Below are 23011 nucleotides of genomic sequence, written 5' to 3'. Positions count from 1 at the left end.
GGCTAGAAGTAGTGTACTCTATGGAATAGGCTGCCATTTTGGTTGCAAACCTACCCCATCAGTAACAGAGCTGAGCATACTTCTTACATTAAAGCTCTATAAATAAACATCAACGGTTGAAATCACACGAAGAATTCACAAGAAAAAAGTGCATTTTATTTTAGAGGGTTTGACCAGATGTTTCCATGGAGGGAAAGCAGCAACAGTCCTGGACAAAACTCCTCAATATGCCCCTCCCAGTCAACTCTAGAAACCAGTCTTGTTAAAAAACAAAACTCCTCAATATGCCCCTCCCAGTCAACTCTAGAAACCAGTCTTGTTAAAAAACAAAACTCCTCAATATGCCCCTCCCAGTCAACTCTAGAAACCAGTCTTGTTAAAAAACAAAAGGCCTCAACCGCTTTCATTAGAAATTTCCTTAAGTTAAAAAAGTCACAACAAGTTCATAATAAACACCTAGAAAGGCATTGAACGCGTAACAGCCCCTGTAAAAGATCTCGTCCCAGTTGAATAAAAGTGCTCCAGGTCAACAGGGGGAGCATGACTTTTCCATTCGTCTCGCTTTCTCCAGTCTCATTTCTCCTTGAGAGAGGTGGGAGCAGCCCATGTGTGAGCGATTTGATGACGCCGCTGTAACAGCGCCTGACTCGCGAGGTGTGTCCCGCACAGCCCCTCCTATTTGGGGGGGTGGCTAATCTGAGTCCGAGTCACTGCTGTCCTCTGAGGAAGAGCTGCTGGAGCCCTCGGATGGGTCGTCGTCATTCTAGAGGATAGTAGAACATCCGGGTCAAATCCATTTTAGTGCGGTGACTGATTTAGCCTAGTCCAATCAGAACTCTCAAAATGCAAACTCAGGTAAACTAAGCACACCTCAAATACTTTATATTTTGCTTATGTATTTGACCCAAGTCTACACTAAAGCATAGTGCCGTTCACCTCATCTTCGCTGTCGGAGCTGCCAGACGATTCGTCATCATCAGAGTCTGACGAGTCCGTCTTATCATCCTCGTCCGAGTCGGACGTATCCTGCTGGAGGTAAAGGGTCTTTACCTCAAACTCACGTTTACAGAATGGTGCACATACATTTATAACAGCACATGGAATACACAATTACAGGACAAACATGATAGCATAATAAATACCTTAAGATAAGTTAAACACACAAACTGAAAACATTGATGTAAAAGCATGTAAGAGTAATATCAGTGTCACTCCAACTGCCGCAGACTGTTTGAGCCTTAATCACATAAGGACCTGCACTCAGGGTTTCCCAAACAGTACTGGGAGCCCCCTGGGGGCATGTGTTGGTGTTTGCCCTAGCACTACACAGCTGATTCAATTAATTAGACTGTTTAGCGCCTGGGGGGCCCCTGGATCAAGTATGGGAACCCCTGCCTTTAACTAATCCTAAACCATTAAAATTGCAGGAGCTCACACACACAGCACAGGGTACCACAGTCTGACCACCACCCATGCAGATGCCTCAAAGTCTGAGTGAGTGAGTGTGACTAATGCTTCTCTGTGTGTGAGAGAGAAGCAGTCTGGCGAGAGCGGCGGCGTTACCTTGGCCCGGTACGCCATGGCCCGCTTGCCCCCTCCGACCTCTGCTGCGGCTCTGGCACCTACCCCCTTCCCTGTCGCCATCAAACACACCTTGGCCCCCTGGGCGCCCCGCGCCTTGGTGGTGCTCCGCCGTTTCTGCATGGGGGGGGGGGGTTAGAGGAGGATGAATAGATGGACGAAGGTGTGGAGCGAGAGAACAAAGAGGGAGAACAGGGCGGCAAAGATGGAGGGGGGGCAGCACACAAACACGGTTCAATGATGATTAGTAGCTAGATGCTAATATGATTACGTTTTTACCCCCCATTCAAATGCAGTAACGTTAGATACATTCATACAGAGTCACATCAGGCTACAACAACAGAACAAGGCAATTTCATTTACTCATCGAAATCAAATATATTTGGTGTCAGCTTTTAGTACTCCAGCTACAGAGAAGAGAAGCTATGGAATATGAAGGATGTGAATGTGGAATACAACTATAATAGCATTAGTGATAAGGCTTATAGCAGGAGTATGAAGTTCTACAGCTGCACCACCAAGAGCATCCTGACTGGTTGCATCACTGCCTGGTATGGCAACTGCTCGGCCTCCGACCGCAAGGCACTACGGAGGGTAGTGCGTACAGGCCAGTACATCACCAAGCCAAGCTTCCTGCCGTCCAGGACCTCTATACCGGGTGGTGTCAGAGGAAGGCCCTAAACATTGTCAAGCACAGCAAGCAGTACCGGAGCACCAAGTCTAGGTCCAAAAGGCGTCTTAACAGATTCTACCCCCAAGCCATAAGATTCCTGGGGCGGCCTAGTGGTTAGAACGTTGAGCCAGTAACCGAAAGGTCAGCTCGGGGATTCGATCCAGCAACAAGGTAGAACTCTGTCATTCTGCCCCTGAGCAAGGCAGTTAACCCACTGTTCCCCGGGCGCTGGAGACGTGGGTGTCGACTCTGATTCAGAGGGGTTGGGTTAAATGCAGAAGACGCATTTCAGTTAAAGGCATTCAGTTTCACAACTGACTAGGTATCCCCCAGTCCTGAACAGCTAATCAAAGGGCAACCCAGACTATTTGCATTGACCCCCCCCCTCTCCCTTTAGGCTGCTGCTACTCTATGCAGTCACTTTAACTCTACCTACATGTACATATTACCTCAACCGATGCCCCCACACATAGACTCTATACTATATAGCCTCACTATTGTTGTTTTACTGCTGCTGTTTAATTATTTGTTACTTTTATTTCAACAATTTTACTTAACCTCTTGAGTGTAGCGGGCAGTATTTTGATGTTTGGATGAAAAACGTACCCAAATGAAACTGCCTATTTCTCAGGCCCAGAATCTAGAATATGCATATAATTGTCAGATTAGGATAGAAAACACTCTAAAGTTTCCAAAACTATCAAAATATTGTCTGAACCAACCAGGAAGTGCTGTTTTTCCTGAAACCTCTCTGTTCCATTGCATACCTTCCCTCCATTTAAAGGGATATCAACCAGATTCCTTTCTCTGTGGCTTCCACATGGTGTGAACAGTCTTTAGACATCGTTTCAGGCTTTTATTCTGAAAAATTAGCAAGAAGGATCACATCGTGTCAGTGGATGGCTGGGTGCCAGCAGAGTTTTGCATGCGCAACAGCTTGGACCGGACATTATTACGTTAAACGGGTGTCCTGACTCTCTGAGGTCATTAAAGATCCCATGGCACTTATCGTAAGAGTAGGGGTGTTAACCCCCAGTGTCCTGGCTAAATTCCCAATCTGGCCCTCAAAACCATCACAGGCACCTAATCATCCCCAGTTTACAATTGACTCATTCATCCCCCTCCTCTCCCCTGTAACTATTCCCCAGGTCGTCACTGTAAATGAGAACGTGTTCTCAGTCAATTTACCTGGGAAAATAACAGATGAAATAAAAATTTCAAAAAATGTTTGGGGCATTGTATATGAAGTGCTATCTTGAATGAGGGTTGAGTGGGATGTCAAGAACATATTTGAGAGAGTGCAACTCACTGTGGTGGAGAACTCTTTATAAACAGCTCGCTCCTGGGGAGAGAGAGACTGAAGGGGAAAAGAGAAAGAAAGAGGGAAAAATAGGGGAAGAAATGACTAAATAAATTCTGTTAAAACTGATTTCTTCCAAAGGCTCTGATAACATTTGATCATTTCAACTGTTTAATGATTTTAGAAGAATACAACACAGGTTATAAGTTTGCGTCGTGTATCAATGTGGCCTTACGCAATATGTCTCGTTCAGTTTGATTTTTTAATGCTTATTTAATTATTTTCAGGCAAGGCGACCTTCGGTGTCCACTGTTCAGAAAGTTGCCTAACAAATAGTCATTATTTGACCCAAAGATTACCCTCCCTTACCTTGACCCAAGCCTCCAGCTCGGCCTTGTATTCAATCTGCAGCTCCTCCACCAGCTTCTTGTACTTGTCCTTGTGGCTCTGGCTGAGTTTGTGCCAGCGCTTGCCGATCTCCACCATGCGCTCCTTCAGGCTGAAGTGGTTTAGCTCGCCGTTGGTCAGCAGCTCCTGGGAGAACATCTGGTAGCCGCTCCTGCAGAGAAAGAGGGAGAGAGCGTCAGGGAGGATGGTTTAATTCAAGATTAATTACACCCACAGATCAGTCAATACAAACTAAGGGTGTGAACGTTTAAATGAAATGTAATACTTAACATTAAGAAAAAAAACCTAAAACAATTGTTTTTACATTTTTTAATCACAGTGCAGTTATCACAAAACGACCACTAACAGGTCCCACTCCTCATTCTAAAGGGAAATATTTAACAAAATAGGCCTACCTAACGCAACAATGCTGTAATATTAGTGGGGATATGCAGCATCTTTCAAATTATTTGCCACAGATACAAAGCACTACACACATCTTTAACAAAGCACTGATTACAGAAATGATTGCAGTTGATATGCGGCCAAATTAAAAGGACTGCCAAGCCCATTTGAGCCGCAACTCGCGCTACTGAAACAGGGTGCGTCTCTCTCAGCAATATCATTGTTCACCATTACTCCGATTTCAACAACCGGAATGTGCACCAGAACTATTGCCAGAAAATGTAATATTAATTCAAGCCACCTCCAACATAATTTTACATAATTTGGAAATGTGTTCAACCGGCCTCTCAGCCGCAGAGTGTACAGTATGGCGTTGTGTGGGCGAGCGGTGCCCCATGGTGGCTATGGTATGGTTAGGTTATGGTAAGGGCAGGCATAAGCAACAGACAAACAAAATTGCATTTTTATCAATGGCAATTTGAATGCACAGAGATACCATGATGAGATCCTGAGGCCCATTGTCGTGCCATTCATCCGCCGCCATCACCTCACGTTACAGCATGAAAATAAATGGCCCCTTGTCACAAGGATCAGTACACAATTCCTAGAAGCTGAAAATATCCCAATTATTCCATGGCCTGCATACCCACCAGACATGTCACCCATTGAGCATGTTTGGGATGCTCTGGATCGACAGTGTGTTCCAGTTCCCGCCAATATCCAGCAACTTCGCATAGCCATTGAAGAGGAGTGGGACAACATTCCACAATCAACAGCCTGTTCAACTCTATGCGAAGGAGATGTGTCGCACTGCATGAGGCAAATGTTGGTCACTCCAACATTTTTAAGGTATCTGTGACCAACAGATGTATATCTCTATTCCCAGTCATTTGAAATCCATAAATTAAGGCCCCATTTATTATTTAAATTGACTGATTTCCTTATATGAACTGTCACTCTATAAAGTCTTTGAAATTGTTGCATGTTGCGTTTATTTTTGTCCAGTATACATATTTACAGTGCCTTCAGAAAGTATTCACACCCCTAGACTTTTTCCACATTTGGTTGTGTTACAAAGTGAGATTCAAATGGAATTAATAGTCATTTTTGATCAACAATCTACAGAAAATACTATGTAATGTCAAAGTGGAAAAAACATTTGAACACTAATATATTTTGATTAGTTACATATTATACCCCAAGTCAATAGAATCAACATTGGCAGCGATTACAAGCTGAGAGTCTTTCTGGGTAAATCTCTAAGAGCTTTCCACACCTGGATTGTGCAACCTTTCCCCAATTGTCAAGGTCTGTCAAATTGGTTGTTGATCATTGCTGGACAACCATTTTCAAGTCTTGCCATAGTTTAGACAAAAATCTGCTTAAATCTAACTCGGAACATTCACTGTCTTCTTGGTAAGTAACCACAGTGTAGATTTGGCCTTTTAAGTTATTGTCCTGTTAAAAAGTGAATTCATCTCAGTGTCTGGTGGAAAGCAGACTGAACCAAGTTTTCCTCTAGGATTTGGCCTGTGCTTAACTCCATTCCATGTATTTTTCATGCTGAAAAACTCCCATCCTTAACAGTTACAAGCATACCCATAACATAATTCAGCAACCACTATGCTTGAAAATATGGAGAATGGTAATTTTTTGTACTAGATTTGCTGAATACATAACATTTTGTATTCAGGACAAAAATTAATTACTTTGCTACATTTGCAGGATTTACTTTAGTGCCTTGTCATAAACAGGATGCATTTTTTGGATGTTTATTCTGTACAGGCTTCTTTTTCACTGTCAGTTAGGTTAGTGTTGTGGAGTAACTACAATGTTGTTGACCCATCCTTCAACTCTGTAACTGTTTTAAAGTCACCTTTGACCTCATGGTGAAATCCCTGAGCGGTTTCCTTCCTCTCCGACAACTGAGTTAGGAAGGACGCCTGTATCTTTGCATTGACTAAGTTAATTGATACACCATCTAAAGTTAAATTAATACCATGCTCAAAGGGATATTCAATGTCTGCTTTTTTCCCTTTGTACCCATTAGGTGCCCATATTTGCAAGGCATTGGAAACCCCTGTTCTTGGTGGTTGAATTGGTGCTTGAACTTCCCTGCTCGACTGAGGGATCTTACAGATAATTGTATGTGTAGGGTACAGAGATTAAGTAGTCATTCAAAAATCATGTTAAACACTATTATTGCACACAGAGTGAGTTCATGCAACTTGTTTTGCATATTGTTACACCTGAACTTATTTAGGCTTGCAATAACTTACTCACTCAAGGGTTGAATACTTATTAACTCAAGATATCAGCTTTTAATTTTTAATTAAAAATCTGTAAACATTTTGAACACCAAAATTTGGAAAAAGTCTAGGGGTGTGAATACTTTCTGAAGGCACTATAGAAATTGACAAAAGGACATACAAGGGACCTACACAAACAACAATTAGCAACACACAAAAGTAAGTGAATCTAAGAGGTTCTAGACAAAGTGCCTGAATAAGGTGGTGAACGACATGAAAAAGGAGCTAAACAATGATAGTGACAGGGTGTGGAAAAATAAGAAAAGAAGACATTTGGGGAAAAGGGACTGAGCAAATAGACAGAAAATGAAAAAGAACATGGGGCTGGATAAGCCAAGAAAAGAAACCATATGATAAAAAGACACCATCAATAACACTCAAAAGAGTCGGCGTGTGGATACTCACACTGGTGGCTTCTTGGGCTCCCCTTCAAACTTGGGTTTCCTCTGGCCTGCTCCTGACTGGGGCATTTTAGACTCCAACACTTCTCTCTGTGGGAGAAGAACTGTCATTACACCACGAGCACAGTCCACACACACACACACCTGGGGGTACTGTACATGTCAAATACTTGGAATACGGGGGCTCCAATGTATCGGGCAAATTAAATCAAGTATTTGAAAGTATGTGACCCAGGTCAGCAATAGGGTTAATGGTATGCCCATGAAAATTACACACCGGGACAGTTGAATGGATAATCAATAGAAATACACATTACGTACTTTTTATTTTTTACCCCTTTTTCTCCCCAATTTCATGGTATCAAATTGGTAGTTACAGTCTTGTCTCATCGCTGCAACTCCCGTATGGACGCGGGAGAGGCGAAGGTCGAGAGCCACGTGTTCACCGAAACACGACCCAACCAAGCCACACCGCTTCTTGACACAATGCCTGCTTAACCCGGAAGCCAGCCGCACCAAAGTGTCGGAGGAAACACCGTCCACTTGGCGACCGTGTCAGAATGCATGCGCCCGGCCCGCCACAGGAGTCGCTAGAGTGCGATGGGACAAGGACATCCCTGCCGGCCAAACCCTCCCCTAACCCGGACGAAGCTGGGCTAATTGTGCGACGCCCCATGAGTCTCCAGGTCACGGCCAGCTGCGACAGACTCAAACCAGGATTTCTAGAGACACAGCGAGCAACTGCGATGTAGTGCCTTAAACCACTGTGCCACTTGGGAGGCCCTCACATTACATACTTCAACAGTGTGCAAACAGTGACATCCAGCAAACAAACACACAAATGTCAAGACTCTAGTACAATGGCAGAAAGCAGAAGAAACAAAGAAAAAAAAACTGAGATCACGCAAACGCATTCAGACGGGACGGATCCACCAACTCCACACTCCGTCGAGGGTAGTGCAACGAAGAGGGATGGTGGAGAGAGAGGAAAGAGAAAGGGCAGGGGGAGGGGAGGGCGACCAACATTTGGACATTTCTTCAGCACAACCGAAGAAGACCGCGGTCAAAACACCTGGTCACTGACCACGGGCCGGTACTGAACCTCGCATCGCTCCTGGTCACTGACCACGGGCCGGTACTGAACCTCGTATCGCTCCTGGTCACTGACCACGGGCCGGTACTGAACCTCGTATCGCTCCTGGTCACTGACCACGGGCCGGTACTGAACCTCGTATCGCTCCTGGTCACTGACCACGGGCCGGTACTGAACCTCGCATCGCTCCTGGTCACTGACCACGGGCCGGTACTGAACCTCGCATCGCTCCTGGTCACTGACCACGGGCCGGTACTGAACCTCGCATCGCTCCTGGTCACTGACCACGGGCCGGTACTGAACCTCGCATCGCTCCTGGTCACTGACCACGGGCCGGTACTGAACCTCGTATCGCCCCTGGTCACTGACCACGGGCGTACTGAACCTCGTATCGCCCCTGGTCACTGACCACGGGCCGGTACTGAACCTCGTATCGCCCCTGGTCACTGACCACGGGCCGGTACTGAACCTCGTCTCGCCCTGGTCACTGACCACGGGCCGGTACTGAACCTCGTATCGCCCCTGGTCACTGACCACGGGCCGGTACTGAACCTCGCCTCGCTCCTGGTCACTGACCACGGGCCGGTACTGAACCTCGCATCGCTCCTGGTCACTGACCACGGGCCGGTACTGAACCTCGCATCGCTCCTGGTCACTGACCACGGGCCGGTACTGAACCTCGCATCGCTCCTGGTCACTGACCACGGGCCGGTACTGAACCTCGTATCGCTCCTGGTCACTGATCACGGGCCGGTACTGAACCTCGTATCGCTCCTGGTCACTGACCACGGGCCGGTACTGAACCTCGTATCGCTCCTGGTCACTGACCACGGGCCGGTACTGAACCTCGTATCGCTCCTGGTCACTGACCACGGGCCGGTACTGAACCTCTTATCGCTCCTGGTCACTGACCACGGGCCGGTACTGAACCTCGTATCGCTCCTGGTCACTGACCACGGGCCGGTACTGAACCTCATATCGCTCCTGGTCACTGACCACGGGCCGGTACTGAACCTCGTATCGCTCCTGGTCACTGACCACGGGCCGGTACTGAACCTCGTATCGCTTCTGGTCATCGGCCGCCTTCTTGATCCACGGGATCTTCTCCTTCTTCTCCATGGCCTTCCAAGCCGACTCCATAGCACTCTGGGCCTTCTTGCGGTCACTCTAACCACAAGACACAGGACACAGAATTTTTAAACCTTAGGACTCTGGATTAAAACGCATCCCTAGATGCAGTACGGCAGGGGTCTTCAACTGGCGGCCCGTAGGCCACAACAGGCCCACGAGCCACCAAGGTATACCGTGTTTAAAAAATGTTTTAAAGTTATGTTGTTGGAAAAGATAACTACTTTAATATAAATGTAAAACACTAAAACCAAATAGAAAACTATACAAATGTATATGGACCTACAGATTATTAAAAAATGTTTTTATCTAGGGCTGTTTTGCGGACACAAAATGCTGCTTGCTCACCCTGTACTTTGCCAGGTAGTCTCCTATGACGCTCTGTTGCCACATCTCCTCGGCAGTCTTGGGCGTCTCAGGGATTTTGGTCCTCTTCTTGCCGTCACGCTTCTCTTTCGCCGTCAGGCCAGCGTGCACCCAGTGCTCCAGCTCAGCTTCGCGACAGCGCTCCTGAAGGAATGCGATAGAGACAAACCTGGCATCAATGCAGGTGACATATACATTGTGTACCTAGTACACTTTTAAAACAGGGGAGGCTAGTGGGAGGAGAAAGAGGAGGACGTGCTCATTGTAATGGATATCAAACTGTGTTTGAAACTGTTCCATTTTTCTATTACAATAAACCCGTCCTCCTATAGCTCCTTCCACCAGCATCCACTGCCTTAAAATGTAAACGATCCACCCTCACTGCATCTTAACAGCTCAAACATCCCCATGACCCAACATATGAACCGCTTAGTAAACCTTACTTGTGCCTGACCAGGTGAAAAAAGCGTTCACTGTAACTTTGAAAGCTATATCCCAACTTGCCAAGTGGCTGATAGGTGGTGACATACCTGTTGTAGTTTTGTGAGACCCACCGTGGCGGAGGGGGACTTGGCTCCATGCGGGCTGCCAGCAGCCCCCATGCCCAGCCGTGAGCCCCCCAGCTTCTCCTCCGTCATCACGCGGTCCCTCTCCTCCTCTGGGAGACTCTGGGGAAACAGAACCGACAGAGACTTCCACTTCTAAAACTCAGCTCAGCTAAGCATGTGTAGTGTGATATGTACAGTACTACAGATATGGTTATATTCAGTTCTACTTACCTCTAGAAACCTCTGTAGGTCAATTTCATACTGCTTCTTTTTCTGTAGCCAGAAACACCAACAGCGGGGTGAAAGAAAGAGCATTGCTCAGATTTGTGAATGACAAAAAAACAACTTTTGTTATCATGACAGAAATCCTTTTAAACCTTCACAACACTTCTGCAGCTATAAACAGGTATTTATCTATATTTATCTATATTTTATCTATATTTATCTATATTTTCTGCAAGGTTTCCCAGAAGCAGCATGACATGGCAGCAAAAAACAAACAATTGAAACCAATAGAGGCCCAAATACTTGAAGCAGCTATTAAAAAGAAGCAGAGGACCAAGTCCAGGACTTGTTTACGAAATGAAAAAGAAAATACTGGTGTTTCATTGCATTTCCTCATGAACGGAGCTGAACAAGACTGACCTGCTCGCAGCGTTTCTGAAACATGTCCTTCTCCTTCTGCGTCATCACCTTCCACTGCTTACTGCACAGCACCATACGCTCCGTACTGGGAACATCCTTCATGTTCACCATCAGCTCGGCACAGTATAGGGAGTAACCGTTCCTGAAGACCGAAAACCATTAGCTCAGCGCCATAAAACTGCACCACAGGTCTTTAAACGCCACAGAAACCAAGAGCTAACTTACTGTTTGCAAATACATAAAGGAGCTCCTATCCATAATCTCTGGATTTAAAAAAATAATGAAAATCCCTTTTGGTCTTTACAGAACTGCCTAGAGACCACAGGGGTCTGGCAGTGGTAGTGCTGCCGACACTGGACCGCATATTTCCTGGCGACAGGGGGTTTGAGCGCCACCTCAGTCGCTGTTCTGTGCCCCTAGACATTCCTCTACCCTCTCTCCACGTGCCTCAGTCGCTGTTCTGTGCCCCTAGACATTCCTCTACCCTCTCTCCACGTACCTCAGTCGCTTTTCTGTGCCCCTAGACATTCCTCTACCCTCTCTCCACGTGCCTCAGTCGCTGTTCTGTGCCCCTATACATACCTCTACCCTCTCTCCACGTGCCTCAGTCGCTGTTCTGTGCCCCTATACATACCTCTACCCTCTCTCCACGTGCCTCAGTCGCTGTTCTGTGCCCCTAGACATTCCTCTACCCTCTCTCCACGTGCCTCAGTCGCTGTTCTGTGCCCCTAGACATTCCTCTACCCTCTCTCCACGTACCTCAGTCGCTTTTCTGTGCCCCTAGACATTCCTCTACCCTCTCTCCACGTGCCTCAGTCGCTGTTCTGTGCCCCTAGACATTCCTCTACCCTCTCTCCACGTGCCTCAGTCGCTGTTCTGTGCCCCTATACATACCTCTACCCTCTCTCCACGTGCCTCAGTCGCTGTTCTGTGCCCCTAGACATTCCTCTACCCTCTCTCCACGTGCCTCAGTCGCTGTTCTGTGCCCCTAGACATTCCTCTACCCTCTCTCCACGTGCCTCAGTCGCTTTTCTGTGCCCCTAGACATTCCTCTACCCTCTCTCCACGTGCCTCAGTCGCTGTTCTGTGCCCCTAGACATTCCTCTACCCTCTCTCCACGTACCTCAGTCGCTGTTCTGTGCCCCTAGACATTCCTCTACCCTCTCTCCACGTGCCTCAGTCGCTGTTCTGTGCCCCTATACATTCCTCTACCCTCTCTCCACATGCCCACTATTCTTTCATTCAAATAATGTGACTCCGATCAAGCAACTTACGGCGGTGGTTTGGTTGGCCTGCCGTCAAACTTGTCCTTGAGCTGCCGCTCGGCTTTGGTGAGGACGGACTTGACGTGCTCTTCAGCATCTGGATGGGCCTCTTGGTAGACCTTCATACTGCCCTGTAGTGAGAACCATAGATTCAATCAAACTTTTTGGTTGACAATGAGAAATTATGGACAATTTCTCCTCATCAAGACTTAATCTGTGAAATTGTAATTGATTGTGACTTTCCTAAAAGGGATTAAATACTATTTATTTAGAAATGTGCATGTTACTCTCTAGGCAGTGTATATCACACATGATGAATTAGTGCTGGTTTACTCTCTAGGCAGTGTATATCACACATGATGAATTAGGGCTGGTTTACTCTCTAGGCAGTGTATATCACACATGATGAATTAGTGCTGGTTTACTCTCTAGGCAGTGTATATCACACATGATGAATTAGTGCTGGTTTACTCTCTAGGCAGTGTATATCACACATGATGAATTAGTGCTGGTTTACTCTCTAGGCAGTGTATATCACACATGATGAATTAGTGCTGGTTTACTCTCTAGGCAGTGTATATCACACATGATGAATTAGTGCTGGTTTACTCTCTAGGCAGTGTATATCACACATGATGAATTAGTGCTGGTTTACTCTCTAGGCAGTGTATATCACACATGATGAATTAGTGCTGGTTTACTCTCTAGGCAGTGTATATCACACATGATGAATTAGTGCTGGTTTACTCTCTAGGCAGTGTATATCACACATGATGAATTAGTGCTGGTTTACTCTCTAGGCAGTGTATATCACACATGATGAATCAGTGCTGGTTTACTCTCTAGGCAGTGTATATCACACATGATGAATCAGTGCTGGTTTACTCTCTAGGCAGTGTATATCACACATGATGAATCAGTGCTGGTTTACTCTCTAGGCAGTGTATATCACACATGATGAATCAGTGCTGGTTTACTCTCTAGGCAGTGTATATCACACATGATGAATCAGTGCTGGTTTACTCTCTAGGCAGTGTATATCACACATGATGAATCAGTGCTGGTTTACTCTCTAGGCAGTGTATATCACACATGATGAATCAGTGCTGGTTTACTCTCTAGGCAGTGTATATCACACATGATGAATCAGTGCTGGTTTACTCTCTAGGCAGTGTATATCACACATGATGAATCAGTGCTGGTTTACTCTCTAGGCAGTGTATATCACACATGATGAATCAGTGCTGGTTTACTCTCTAGGCAGTGTATATCACACATGATGAATTAGTGCTGGTTTACTCTCTAGGCAGTGTATATCACACATGATGAATTAGTGCTGGTTTACTCTCTAGGCAGTGTATATCACACATGATGAATTAGTGCTGGTTTACTCTCTAGGCAGTGTATATCACACATGATGAATTAGTGCTGGTTTACTCTCTAGGCAGTGTATATCACACATGATGAATTAGTGCTGGTTTACTCTCTAGGCAGTGTATATCACACATGATGAATTAGTGCTGGTTTACTCTCTAGGCAGTGTATATCACACATGATGAATTAGTGCTGGTTTACTCTCTAGGCAGTGTATATCACACATGATGAATTAGTGCTGGTTTACTCTCTAGGCAGTGTATATCACACATGATGAATTAGTGCTGGTTTACTCTCTAGGCAGTGTATATCACACATGATGAATTAGTGCTGGTTTACTCTCTAGGCAGTGTATATCACACATGATGAATTAGTGCTGGTTTACTCTCTAGGCAGTGTATATCACACATGATGAATTAGTGCTGGTTTACTCTCTAGGCAGTGTATATCACACATGATGAATTAGTGCTGGTTTACTCTCTAGGCAGTGTATATCACACATGATGAATTAGTGCTGGTTTACTCTCTAGGCAGTGTATATCACACATGATGAATTAGTGCCGGTTTACTCTCTAGGCAGTGTATATCACACATGATGAATTAGTGCCGGTTTACTCTCTAGGCAGTGTATATCACACATGATGAATTAGTGCCGGTTTACTCTCTAGGCAGTGTATATCACACATGATGAATTAGTGCCGGTTTACTCTCTAGGCAGTGTATATCACACATGATGAATTAGTGCCGGTTTACTCTCTAGGCAGTGTATATCACACATGATGAATTAGTGCCGGTTTACTCTCTAGGCAGTGTATATCACACATGATGAATTAGTGCCGGTTTACTCTCTAGGCAGTGTATATCACACATGATGAATTAGTGCCGGTTTACTCTCTAGGCAGTGTATATCACACATGATGAATTAGTGCCGGTTTACTCTCTAGGCAGTGTATATCACACATGATGAATTAGTGCCGGTTTACTCTCTAGGCAGTGTATATCACACATGATGAATTAGTGCTGGTTTACTCTCTAGGCAGTGTATATCACACATGATGAATTAGTGCTGGTTTACTCTCTAGGCAGTGTATATCACACATGATGAATTAATGCTGGTTTACTCTACCAGCAAAAGGGTAGTAAAGGATTACCATGTCCTGACAAGGTGCCATACTACTGAATATTTACTCTTGACCATTCACCTCTAACCTCTTACCGCATAGTCTTTCTGCAGCTCCAGGGCCTTGCTGATCCATTTTAGTCTCTTCTTGTCTGAGAGCTGGGACCACTGTCTCCTCAGAGCCTCCTTCAGCTCCTTTTGGCTCACCTGGTAACCCCAGAGAAAGGAAAGGCATTCCCCACAAAGGATTCCAACAGGGACATTTTCTTTTGAGGGTGAATTAATGGAAGCACAACACTCAACAGTTCCATTCAGCAAAATCCCAGACTTAGCTGGATGGGTCCTCTGCAAACACTCACATCAGGGTGGAGCTTCATGTAGGTCTTCTTCTCATGGTTGTACCACAGCTGCTGGGGCGTCTTGGGTTTCTCAGGAAGGTCCGACTTCTTTCTCTCCTCTATCAACTCCGGGTGGTCCTCTCTGGACGTGAACAAGAGCAAAGACGTTAAGGCAGCTGTATATGGGTGGTATACCCTTTCAACAAACAGATAGAGGGTTTATCACCTGCGGTTGTTTTTCAAGGGAAATTAGTCAGCTTTGGAAAGTGTTGGTTATTATCCAGTAGAGGAAGTTAATTTGGCCACTGAACACGAAGTGACTTGTTAACCGACTTGAAAGAGACAGAAAATGACACTCACTTGAATCGGGCCATATTCTTCTCAAATGACTCCTTCTCTCGCTGAAACTCTGTGATGTACTTTTGCTGTGGGGAACAGAGAGTAACCCTCAGTGAATTAGCTATTAACTGAAAAACTAACAAGAGCTGCTACAATTGAAGATGTGTAGCTGTACAGAAAGCTATCAAATTTGAAGCAAGAAAGTATTTAGTTCAGGTAAGTGTATTCACATACCACTCTCAGTTTTCTATACAGTGATGTCATGTTTAGATGTGAGAGCTGCTTTGAATTAAATAAAGATGATCCCAAAGGCATAATGAAAGAGCAGGGTAGAGATGACCATCACCTTTTTCTTGTCTGGGAGCTCCTTGTATTTCTTGGACAGAATCTTGGTGAGGTCAAGGTTGCTCATCTCCGGGTGGATCTTGGCATACTTGGCTCGCTTCTCCATGAAGAACCGGAAATACGGCGTAAGGGGTTTCTTTGGGAAGTCTGGGTGTGTCTAATAGGGTTGAAAACAGAATAATTGCCATTCATATGGTAGAAGGCGTGAGATTGGCAACAGTATTGTGAATGATCAAGTCTCCTCCTCCAGATAACCCTAGTATTTCCTGGAATGTCATGAGTACAAATCTGATTCTTTACCTTCAATTTCTTCCCTTTGTAAGGGTTCTTCACAAACTCAATGACGTCAACTATGAGCTCTGTCATAGTCCTAAACTTCCGCACCTGAAGACAGTATCAAATAGATAAAAAACGGAAATTCTGTTGTAAACATTTTCATAGTGCCATTTTGCCAGTAGATAGAGACGACAGACATTTTTTTCTGCAATTTCTGTGACACTCTTCCCTCCACACAGAAAAGAGATTTTCTGCTTTTGTGATTGGCTGAAATTGTGATTGGCTAACCTCAGTAGACACCTTCGCCCACTTCTGTTTGCACATGTCGCCAGTAAAGTCTCCGAAGCAGACCTTCTCCCAGTCAAAGTGGGACTCGGTGGTTTTGTATTTCATGGCATCACCATCAGGCAACAAGCTCTGAATCCTCTCCAAAAGAGTGAGGCAGTCCTCCTTACTCCATGCATCCACAACTAAAACAGACAAACTGACAACCATCAAGCAACATCAAAGGGCATGCGTTTCATTTGTTTTGACTGGCCCCTTTAGTAGACACAATAAACCTCAAGCTGACCCTGGAATAGATAAACAACTGACAGACATACCTAAGCAAATGTCAATCACATTGATCTTTCAAAGTCAACCAGAAATCAACACAATATTACAAGATAAAAACATAAACCTACATGTAATTACATAAGCATGAAGGAAGGATACACAAAATGACAAAACTATTACTAGAAGAAATGATATAGCTTGTGGTTGATGAATGGTGGTTTGATTATTTGGCCTACCTGGCTGGGTTTTTATCTGAATGGTCTGGGAGGCAGAGGGCACACTGCTGCTGCCGTTCATGGTGCAGCGTCTGTGGGCAGCTCAACCCGATTCCTAGAGATTCTGGAACCACAAAACCAAAGCTTTATTTGTCACGGGTGCCGAATGCGTGTAGACCTGACTTACAAGCCTTTAAGCAAAAGTGTAGTTCAAGAAGAGTTAAGAAAATACTGACCAAATAAACTAAAGTCAAAAATATTTAAAAAGTAACACAAAATAACGAGGCTATATTACAGGGGGTACCGGTACAGAGTCAGTGTGCGGGGTACAGGTTAGTTGAGGTCATTTGTACATGTAGGCAGATATTCCAATACGTAAAGATATTGATCGACACAAGATTTCTCAAATTCAAGAACTGACTTTTGACGTTCCAACCAAGGGTTCTAATACGTTATCCTGTGGTTATGTCCACGACTAAATATGTTCAAAAACATTGACACGGAGAGGGTGCACGTTGTGACAATTATTCAGCTGACGAAGGTCAGACGTCTTTACTACAAGTAGGCTAACCAATAGGCCATGCACAGTTGCCATGGGGTGTTCCTAATGTTCGGTATAACAGGCGTCACTGTGCACACAAGTGTCCCCCTGGCAACTTCAGACTATAGGCATACACTCTTAAAACGACCATGGTGCGTTATAAGCACAACCAAATGAAGAAACTCTTTGCACTGTAACTGACAGCGAAGAGACCTGGGACTGAGTCCCTGTCAGTCTGCCATCCGAATTTGCTGCAAAGTTCTACGGCGTAGCCTAGGTGAACACCTTGCATAGTCATAGTGTATTTTTTTTTACTTTAGTTTATTTAGTAAATAAATGTCCTATATTGACCTGGCCTCCAAATTTGCATCACCACTATTTTGCAGCCTATTATACACCAAAGCCAGACTAAACCTTCAGCAGCCCACTAAATTGTGTACCCATTACCTGTAAGCTACAGTGGGCAAGGGACTATAAAGTAGACTATAGCATATCAGCATTATAGACCTATCCAACGGCTGTGTGAGGAGTGAAGCAGGGATAATTCGCAAACGTGTCTGTGGGAAGAGAAGCAATTCAAGGACCACTCCTGAGTGGCAAATCTGGTGCGGTCCATGAGGAGATGCACTGCAGTACTTAGTATCTGGTGTGGCCACCAGCTGCATTGACTGTTCCTTTTGACCCCCTCCCCTTTGTTCAGGGACACATTATTCCCTTTCTGTTAGTCACATGCCTGTGGAACTTGTTCAGTTTATGTCTCAGTTGTTGAATCTTATGTTCACACAAATATTTACACAAGTTTGCTGAAAATAAACGCAGTTGAGTGAGAGAATGTTTCTTTTTTTTGCTTATATTTACACTGCTCAAAAAAATAAAGGGAACACTAAAATAACACATCTTAGATCTGAATGAATTAAATATTCTTATTAAATACTTTTTTTCTTTACATAGTTGAATGTGCTGACAACAAAATCACAGAAATTATCAATGGAAATCAAATTTATCAACCCATGGAGGTCTGGATTTGGAGTCACACTCAAAATTAAAGTGGAAAACCACACTACAGGCTGATCCAACTTTGATGTAATGTCCTTAAAACAAGTCAAAATGAGGCTCAGTAGTGTGTGTGGCCTCCACGTGCCTGTATGACCTCCCTACAATGCTCGGGCATGGCTCCTGATGAGGTGGTGGATGGTCTCCTGAGGGATCTCCTCCCAGACCTGGACTAAAGCATCCGCCAACTCCTGGACAGTCTGTGGTGCAACGTGGTGTTGGTGGATGGAGCGAGACATGATGTCCCAGATGTGCTCAATTTGATTCAGGTCTGGGGAACGGGTGGGCCAGTCCATAGCATCAATGCCTTCCTCTTGCAGGAACTGCTGACATACTCCAGCCAAATGAGGTCTAGCATTGTCTTGCATTAGGAGGAACCCAGGGCCAACCACACAAGCATTTGGTCTCACAAGGGGTCTGAGGATCTTATCTCTGTAACCTAATGGCAGTCAGGCTACCTCTGGCGAGCACATGGAGGGCTGTGCGGCCCCCCAAAGAAATGCCACCCCACACCATGACTGACCCACCGCCATACCGGTCATGCTGGAGGTTGTTGCAGGCAGCAGAACGTTCTCCACGGCGTCTCCAGACTGTCACGTCTGTCACATGTGCTCAGTGTGAACCTGCTTTCATCTGTGAAGAGCACAAGGCGCCATTAGTGAATTTGCCAATCTTGGTGTTCTCTGGCAAATGCCAAACGTCCTGCACGGAGTTGGGCTGTAAGCACAACCCCCACCTGTGGACGTCGGGCCCTCATACCACCCTCATGGAGTCTGTTTCTGACCGTTTGAACAGACACATGCACATTTGTGGCCTGCTGGAGGTCATTTTGCAGGGCTCTGGCAGTGCTCCTCCTTGCACAAAGGCGGAGGTAGCGGTCCTGCTGCTGGGTTGTTGCCCTCCTACAGCCTCCTCCACATCTCCTGATGTACTGGCCTGTCTCCTGGTAGAGCCTCCATGCTCTGGACACTACGCTGACAGACACAGCAAACCTTCTTGCCACAGCTCGCATTGATGTGCCACCATGGATGAGCTGCACTACCTGAGCCCCTTGTGTGGGTTGTAGACGCCGTCTCATGCTACAACTATAGTGAAAGCACCACCAGCATTCAAAAGTGACCAAAACATCAGCCAGGAAGCATAGGAACTGAGAAGTGGTCTGTGGTCCCCACTGCAGAACCACTCCTTTATTGGGGTGTCTTGCTAATTGCCTATAATTTCCACCTTTTGTTTATTCCATTTGCACAACAGCATGTGAACTGTATTGTCAATCAGTGTTGTTTCCTAAGTGGACAGTTTGATTTCACAGAAGTGTGATTGACTTGGAGTTACATGGTGTTGTTTAAGTGTTCCCTTTATTTTTTTGAGCAGTGTATATATATGATCACTGGTGACCAATGATCATAGGTTACAGAAAGAATCCCTGATCTGAAATGACTTGGTTGGTAGCCTAGCATAAAATCTATTTTCACACATCTATCGGTGATGTCTTCGAGGATGGGAGGAATGAAGGCTGCATAGGTTATCCCAAAACAGGGGCATCGTCTCTGTTCCAGGCTATGCATTCCTCTCAGCTATACCGCTAACTTAAGCTTCTTGTTCATCGTATAGAGGCTAGTGTCTACTCTAGACCTTCAATAGGTTATAATAATGGACCGTAAAATTGCTCAGGGCTTTACTATGCAAGCTGCACATCATGGGGGTTCCGGGGCAGCCGATGTGCCCGGGATGCACAATCCGTCGACGCAATCCGTGCAGTAGGCTACATTCACAAGATAATACGTTGAGGCCTATTGGGCTACTTCATTGGAATTGTACTAAAACAACATGTCATTACGCAGATTTGTAAATTAACCATCCATTTCGACATATTGGCTAGGCCTAGCTGTTAGACTCTCTATGCAAGGTGTTGGCATATGCAGGGGATTGAGGATAACATTGTAGTGAATTTGAAGGGAAGCCTGTAGGGACTTATGCACACAACTCCATGGCTTCACAGTCAGTGACAGTACCATTCATGTTCAAAGGAATAAAGATGATTTAGAAAATTATCACAACAATATCACAATCTCAATTTTACAGTGTAGAAAATGTGTCAATTAAAAACAGTTCTACATTATTCAATTTAAACAAGTGGATCAGAAAATAGACAACTTAAGAGATTGAAACTAACATTATATTATTATATTTTAATCAGTGTATTAGATCATTAGACTAATAAGCGTTACATGGACCCTCGGCCCAAGTCCATCCTATCTATCTATCCAACCTTTATCATATGAGAGAACAACATTGCGTAGCCTACTTCAGGGCAGTGGCACACAATATAATTGTAGGACCGATCAATGTTTTGTTTCAACGTGTGATTTTTCAATAGCAGCAGAATTATTTTCTATTGCAGATATGAAAATAAGGTCCTTATGCTTCCAAAACTGTACCGCGAGCGTGTGTTAATGTTCAGACCAAGCTACAGGGCTCTTAACTCCCGTACAGAAGACACTCGGAGTCATGATCAAGGGCTCGGCACCGATTAGTTCCTCGGCCAGGCTGGCATTTTTCTGCTTATTTTCCATCGGGCCCCTAACCGAAAGCCTAACTAACCGCGACTGGTTTGGTATATAGGCTAGCCTTGGTAGATAGCCTAGGCGGAGGGAGCGTTTTAGAGAAGGGAATAGAATGTTGGAACAGCTTGAACATTCCATGGCGGCGGGCTGAATCGAACTGCCAGAAAGTGCGCGACAACCCCCGCCCGTATCCCCCAATCGGTGGCGCAGCTGTGCACCCGACCGAGGCGCCGCTTTCTCGGTGTATAGGCTACAGTGTTATGGCCCGCTCATAAGGTCAAACTTCGGACCACACAACAGATCCTCCAAACTTATTCGAGAACATAGGCCTACATTGCACACAAAAAAAACTTGCCACATGCATGCGTTTCCCATCTACCGATACATTTTGGGAATATCTGAAACTATGAAAATATATAAAATGCTCATCATATACTGCATTCAAATATTTCGATGGGCCGTGGCATTGCTAATGTAATGTACTTCTATTTTTGAGTCAAGGCTACTCATAGCCTTATAAATGTGTCTTGGGAACACCGACCGTTTTCTGCTTCCTACCCCAGTAATGGCGCCCTTATTCCGGCAGGAGTCAAAACGCAGCTTCCGCTGGCAAGAAAAGTATTCTTACCGAACACATTTTTGAAAATAATATTATATTATACCACGAAATGTTACATTAAAAAACGATCAGTCGACTTAATTTCTTATTAGCAGCCTGGATGTGTAGGACACGTGCAGTTTGGTAGTATAATTCATTAATTTGTGAAAAGTCGTTTTAATGGTATAACTTGGAGGAGATTGCACAATTAACTATCCATGTGGTTTTATAAGCTACCAGAAAGAGTAAGTGCACATTTCAGAAACGCTTATAAAGTGAGGATTTCCTGAAAAACAGATACGCGAGCGGGCGCATCTGTTTGCTCTTGCCCCAAAGCTCTCACTGCAGAGCCGCCATGAGTGTTACAAAGACTGGGGGAGACACGACTTGAAAATCGCTTATAACGTCGTCAAAACACAACTTTTCACTCACCTTTCGTGACAGTTAGAAACCAGCGTTGATACTAAAAATCAAGGTATTCGTGTTAATTATTTTAGGGCTGTTTAAGTGTCTATTTTTCAGCCGTAAACCCCAGGGAGTCAGGTTGAAACGGATCCGACAAAAGAAGCGTCTGTTTCGGTATGAAACTCCGCCCAACGCCGCAGGGGGAGGAACTCCAAGGGAAAACATGCGAGAAAAAAAGAGACAAAGACGGCAGTATTTCATAAGAAATTGTTTTATTGTGGTTCTGTAATATCTTTAATGAATAACGCATTTATTTAACACATTATCAATTTAAAATCTTTTAGTGTCTTATTTAAAATACTTCATTCTAACTAGACATTTATCTGCCACCCCCTTCATTTTAGCCAGAGCCCATGACTGCTAAACCGATTAGCCTATCCTCGGAATAACACGGGGCCTCAGAACAAGGCACAATGGGACTTGAGAGATCCGAGGATGGATGGAAAGTTTCATTCAAGGCTCGAATTCGAAAGGCAAGGGAAAATAAATGAAACGTTCAAGGAGCCTATAGCCTTATAGCACTAGCAAGCCATATATTTGCATGCAGGTGTCCTGATAATATCCAAGGTCTTGTTTGCTAATGCCTATTCTGAAATGACAACTCTAGACCATGGACATACTTCACTTTTTCCTCAGTCCAGCCTTTCATGTAGGCTACCAACACCAATAGTGTGCAACTGCAGCCAGAAATTCAGGGCATTCCTGCATGTGATCTCGAGTCCCATTGTGTCTCCTTTATGAACACCCCTCCCCCTTGGTTCCTGCATGAACGCCCCCCTTCGAGCACCCAGTGCAACTGCAGCACGCAATTCAGAGCATTCCTCTTGAGCATCCAATTGGTTCCTTCATGAGCCCCCCCATGTCGAGTATCCTATTGGTTCCTGCATAAACACCCACCTTGAGCACCCCATTGTTCCCCCTCCCCACAAGCACAACATCTTCAGGCTTGTGTGACATTTTTGAATGTGGGTCAAAAGGGCAATAAAAGTATCTGAGTTTTTTTCACCGGTAGACAGTGTCCTTCGCTCCCACCTGCCCTCACCCTCGACATACGAGGGCGAGGACACTACCGGTCGCCCCTGCTTCATGTTAGCACAGCAGGCGGGAGGCTGCGACACCGTGTGCTC

At 45.0% G+C, this 23011-nt stretch overlaps 1 protein-coding gene across 3 annotated transcripts; it reads right to left on the bottom strand.

The window, feature by feature from the left end:
• Positions 1-134: 134 nt before the first annotated feature.
• On the bottom strand, positions 135-22007 carry LOC135518269 (nucleolar transcription factor 1-A-like). 3 transcript variants are annotated; one of them, XM_064943318.1, is made up of 20 exons: positions 21852-22007; positions 16685-16787; positions 16182-16363; positions 15918-16001; positions 15619-15774; positions 15294-15358; positions 14955-15075; positions 14692-14802; positions 12111-12232; positions 10837-10978; positions 10423-10464; positions 10174-10311; positions 9626-9787; positions 9188-9316; positions 7061-7146; positions 3924-4113; positions 3564-3611; positions 1564-1698; positions 937-1029; positions 135-763 (listed from the first exon to the last, which is right to left on the bottom strand). In XM_064943318.1, exons 2-20 carry the CDS (start codon positions 16743-16745, stop codon positions 692-694), a joined length of 2139 nt encoding a protein of 712 aa, XP_064799390.1. In that variant the 5' UTR covers positions 16746-16787; positions 21852-22007; the 3' UTR covers positions 135-691. The 3 variants fall into 3 exon arrangements, with proteins under 3 accessions (XP_064799390.1, XP_064799400.1, XP_064799407.1); XM_064943328.1 differs by having other exon boundaries at positions 937-1026; XM_064943335.1 differs by having other exon boundaries at positions 9206-9316.
• Between the last annotated feature and the right edge of the window lie 1004 nt (positions 22008-23011).

This window comes from Oncorhynchus masou, chromosome 3 (genome assembly GCF_036934945.1).
Source record: "Oncorhynchus masou masou isolate Uvic2021 chromosome 3, UVic_Omas_1.1, whole genome shotgun sequence".
NCBI classification, from domain to species: Eukaryota; Metazoa; Chordata; class Actinopteri; order Salmoniformes; family Salmonidae; genus Oncorhynchus; species Oncorhynchus masou.
Note: the sequence above shows the minus strand (reverse complement) of the source record. Positions and strands in the feature narration are given on the sequence as shown.

Bases quoted from the DNA above. Each gene is read 5' to 3' on its own strand.
- LOC135518269 (XM_064943318.1), bottom strand. From the start codon at position 16,745: ATGAACGGCAGCAGCAGTGTGCCCTCTGCCTCCCAGACCATTCAGATA. The intron at 15,359-15,618 runs GTGATGGTCATC...TGTTCCCCACAG, and splicing joins AGCTCCCAGACAAGAAAAAG to CAAAAGTACATCACAGAGTT. The intron at 14,803-14,954 runs GTGAGTGTTTGC...TGGGGTTACCAG, and splicing joins ACATGAAGCTCCACCCTGAT to GTGAGCCAAAAGGAGCTGAA.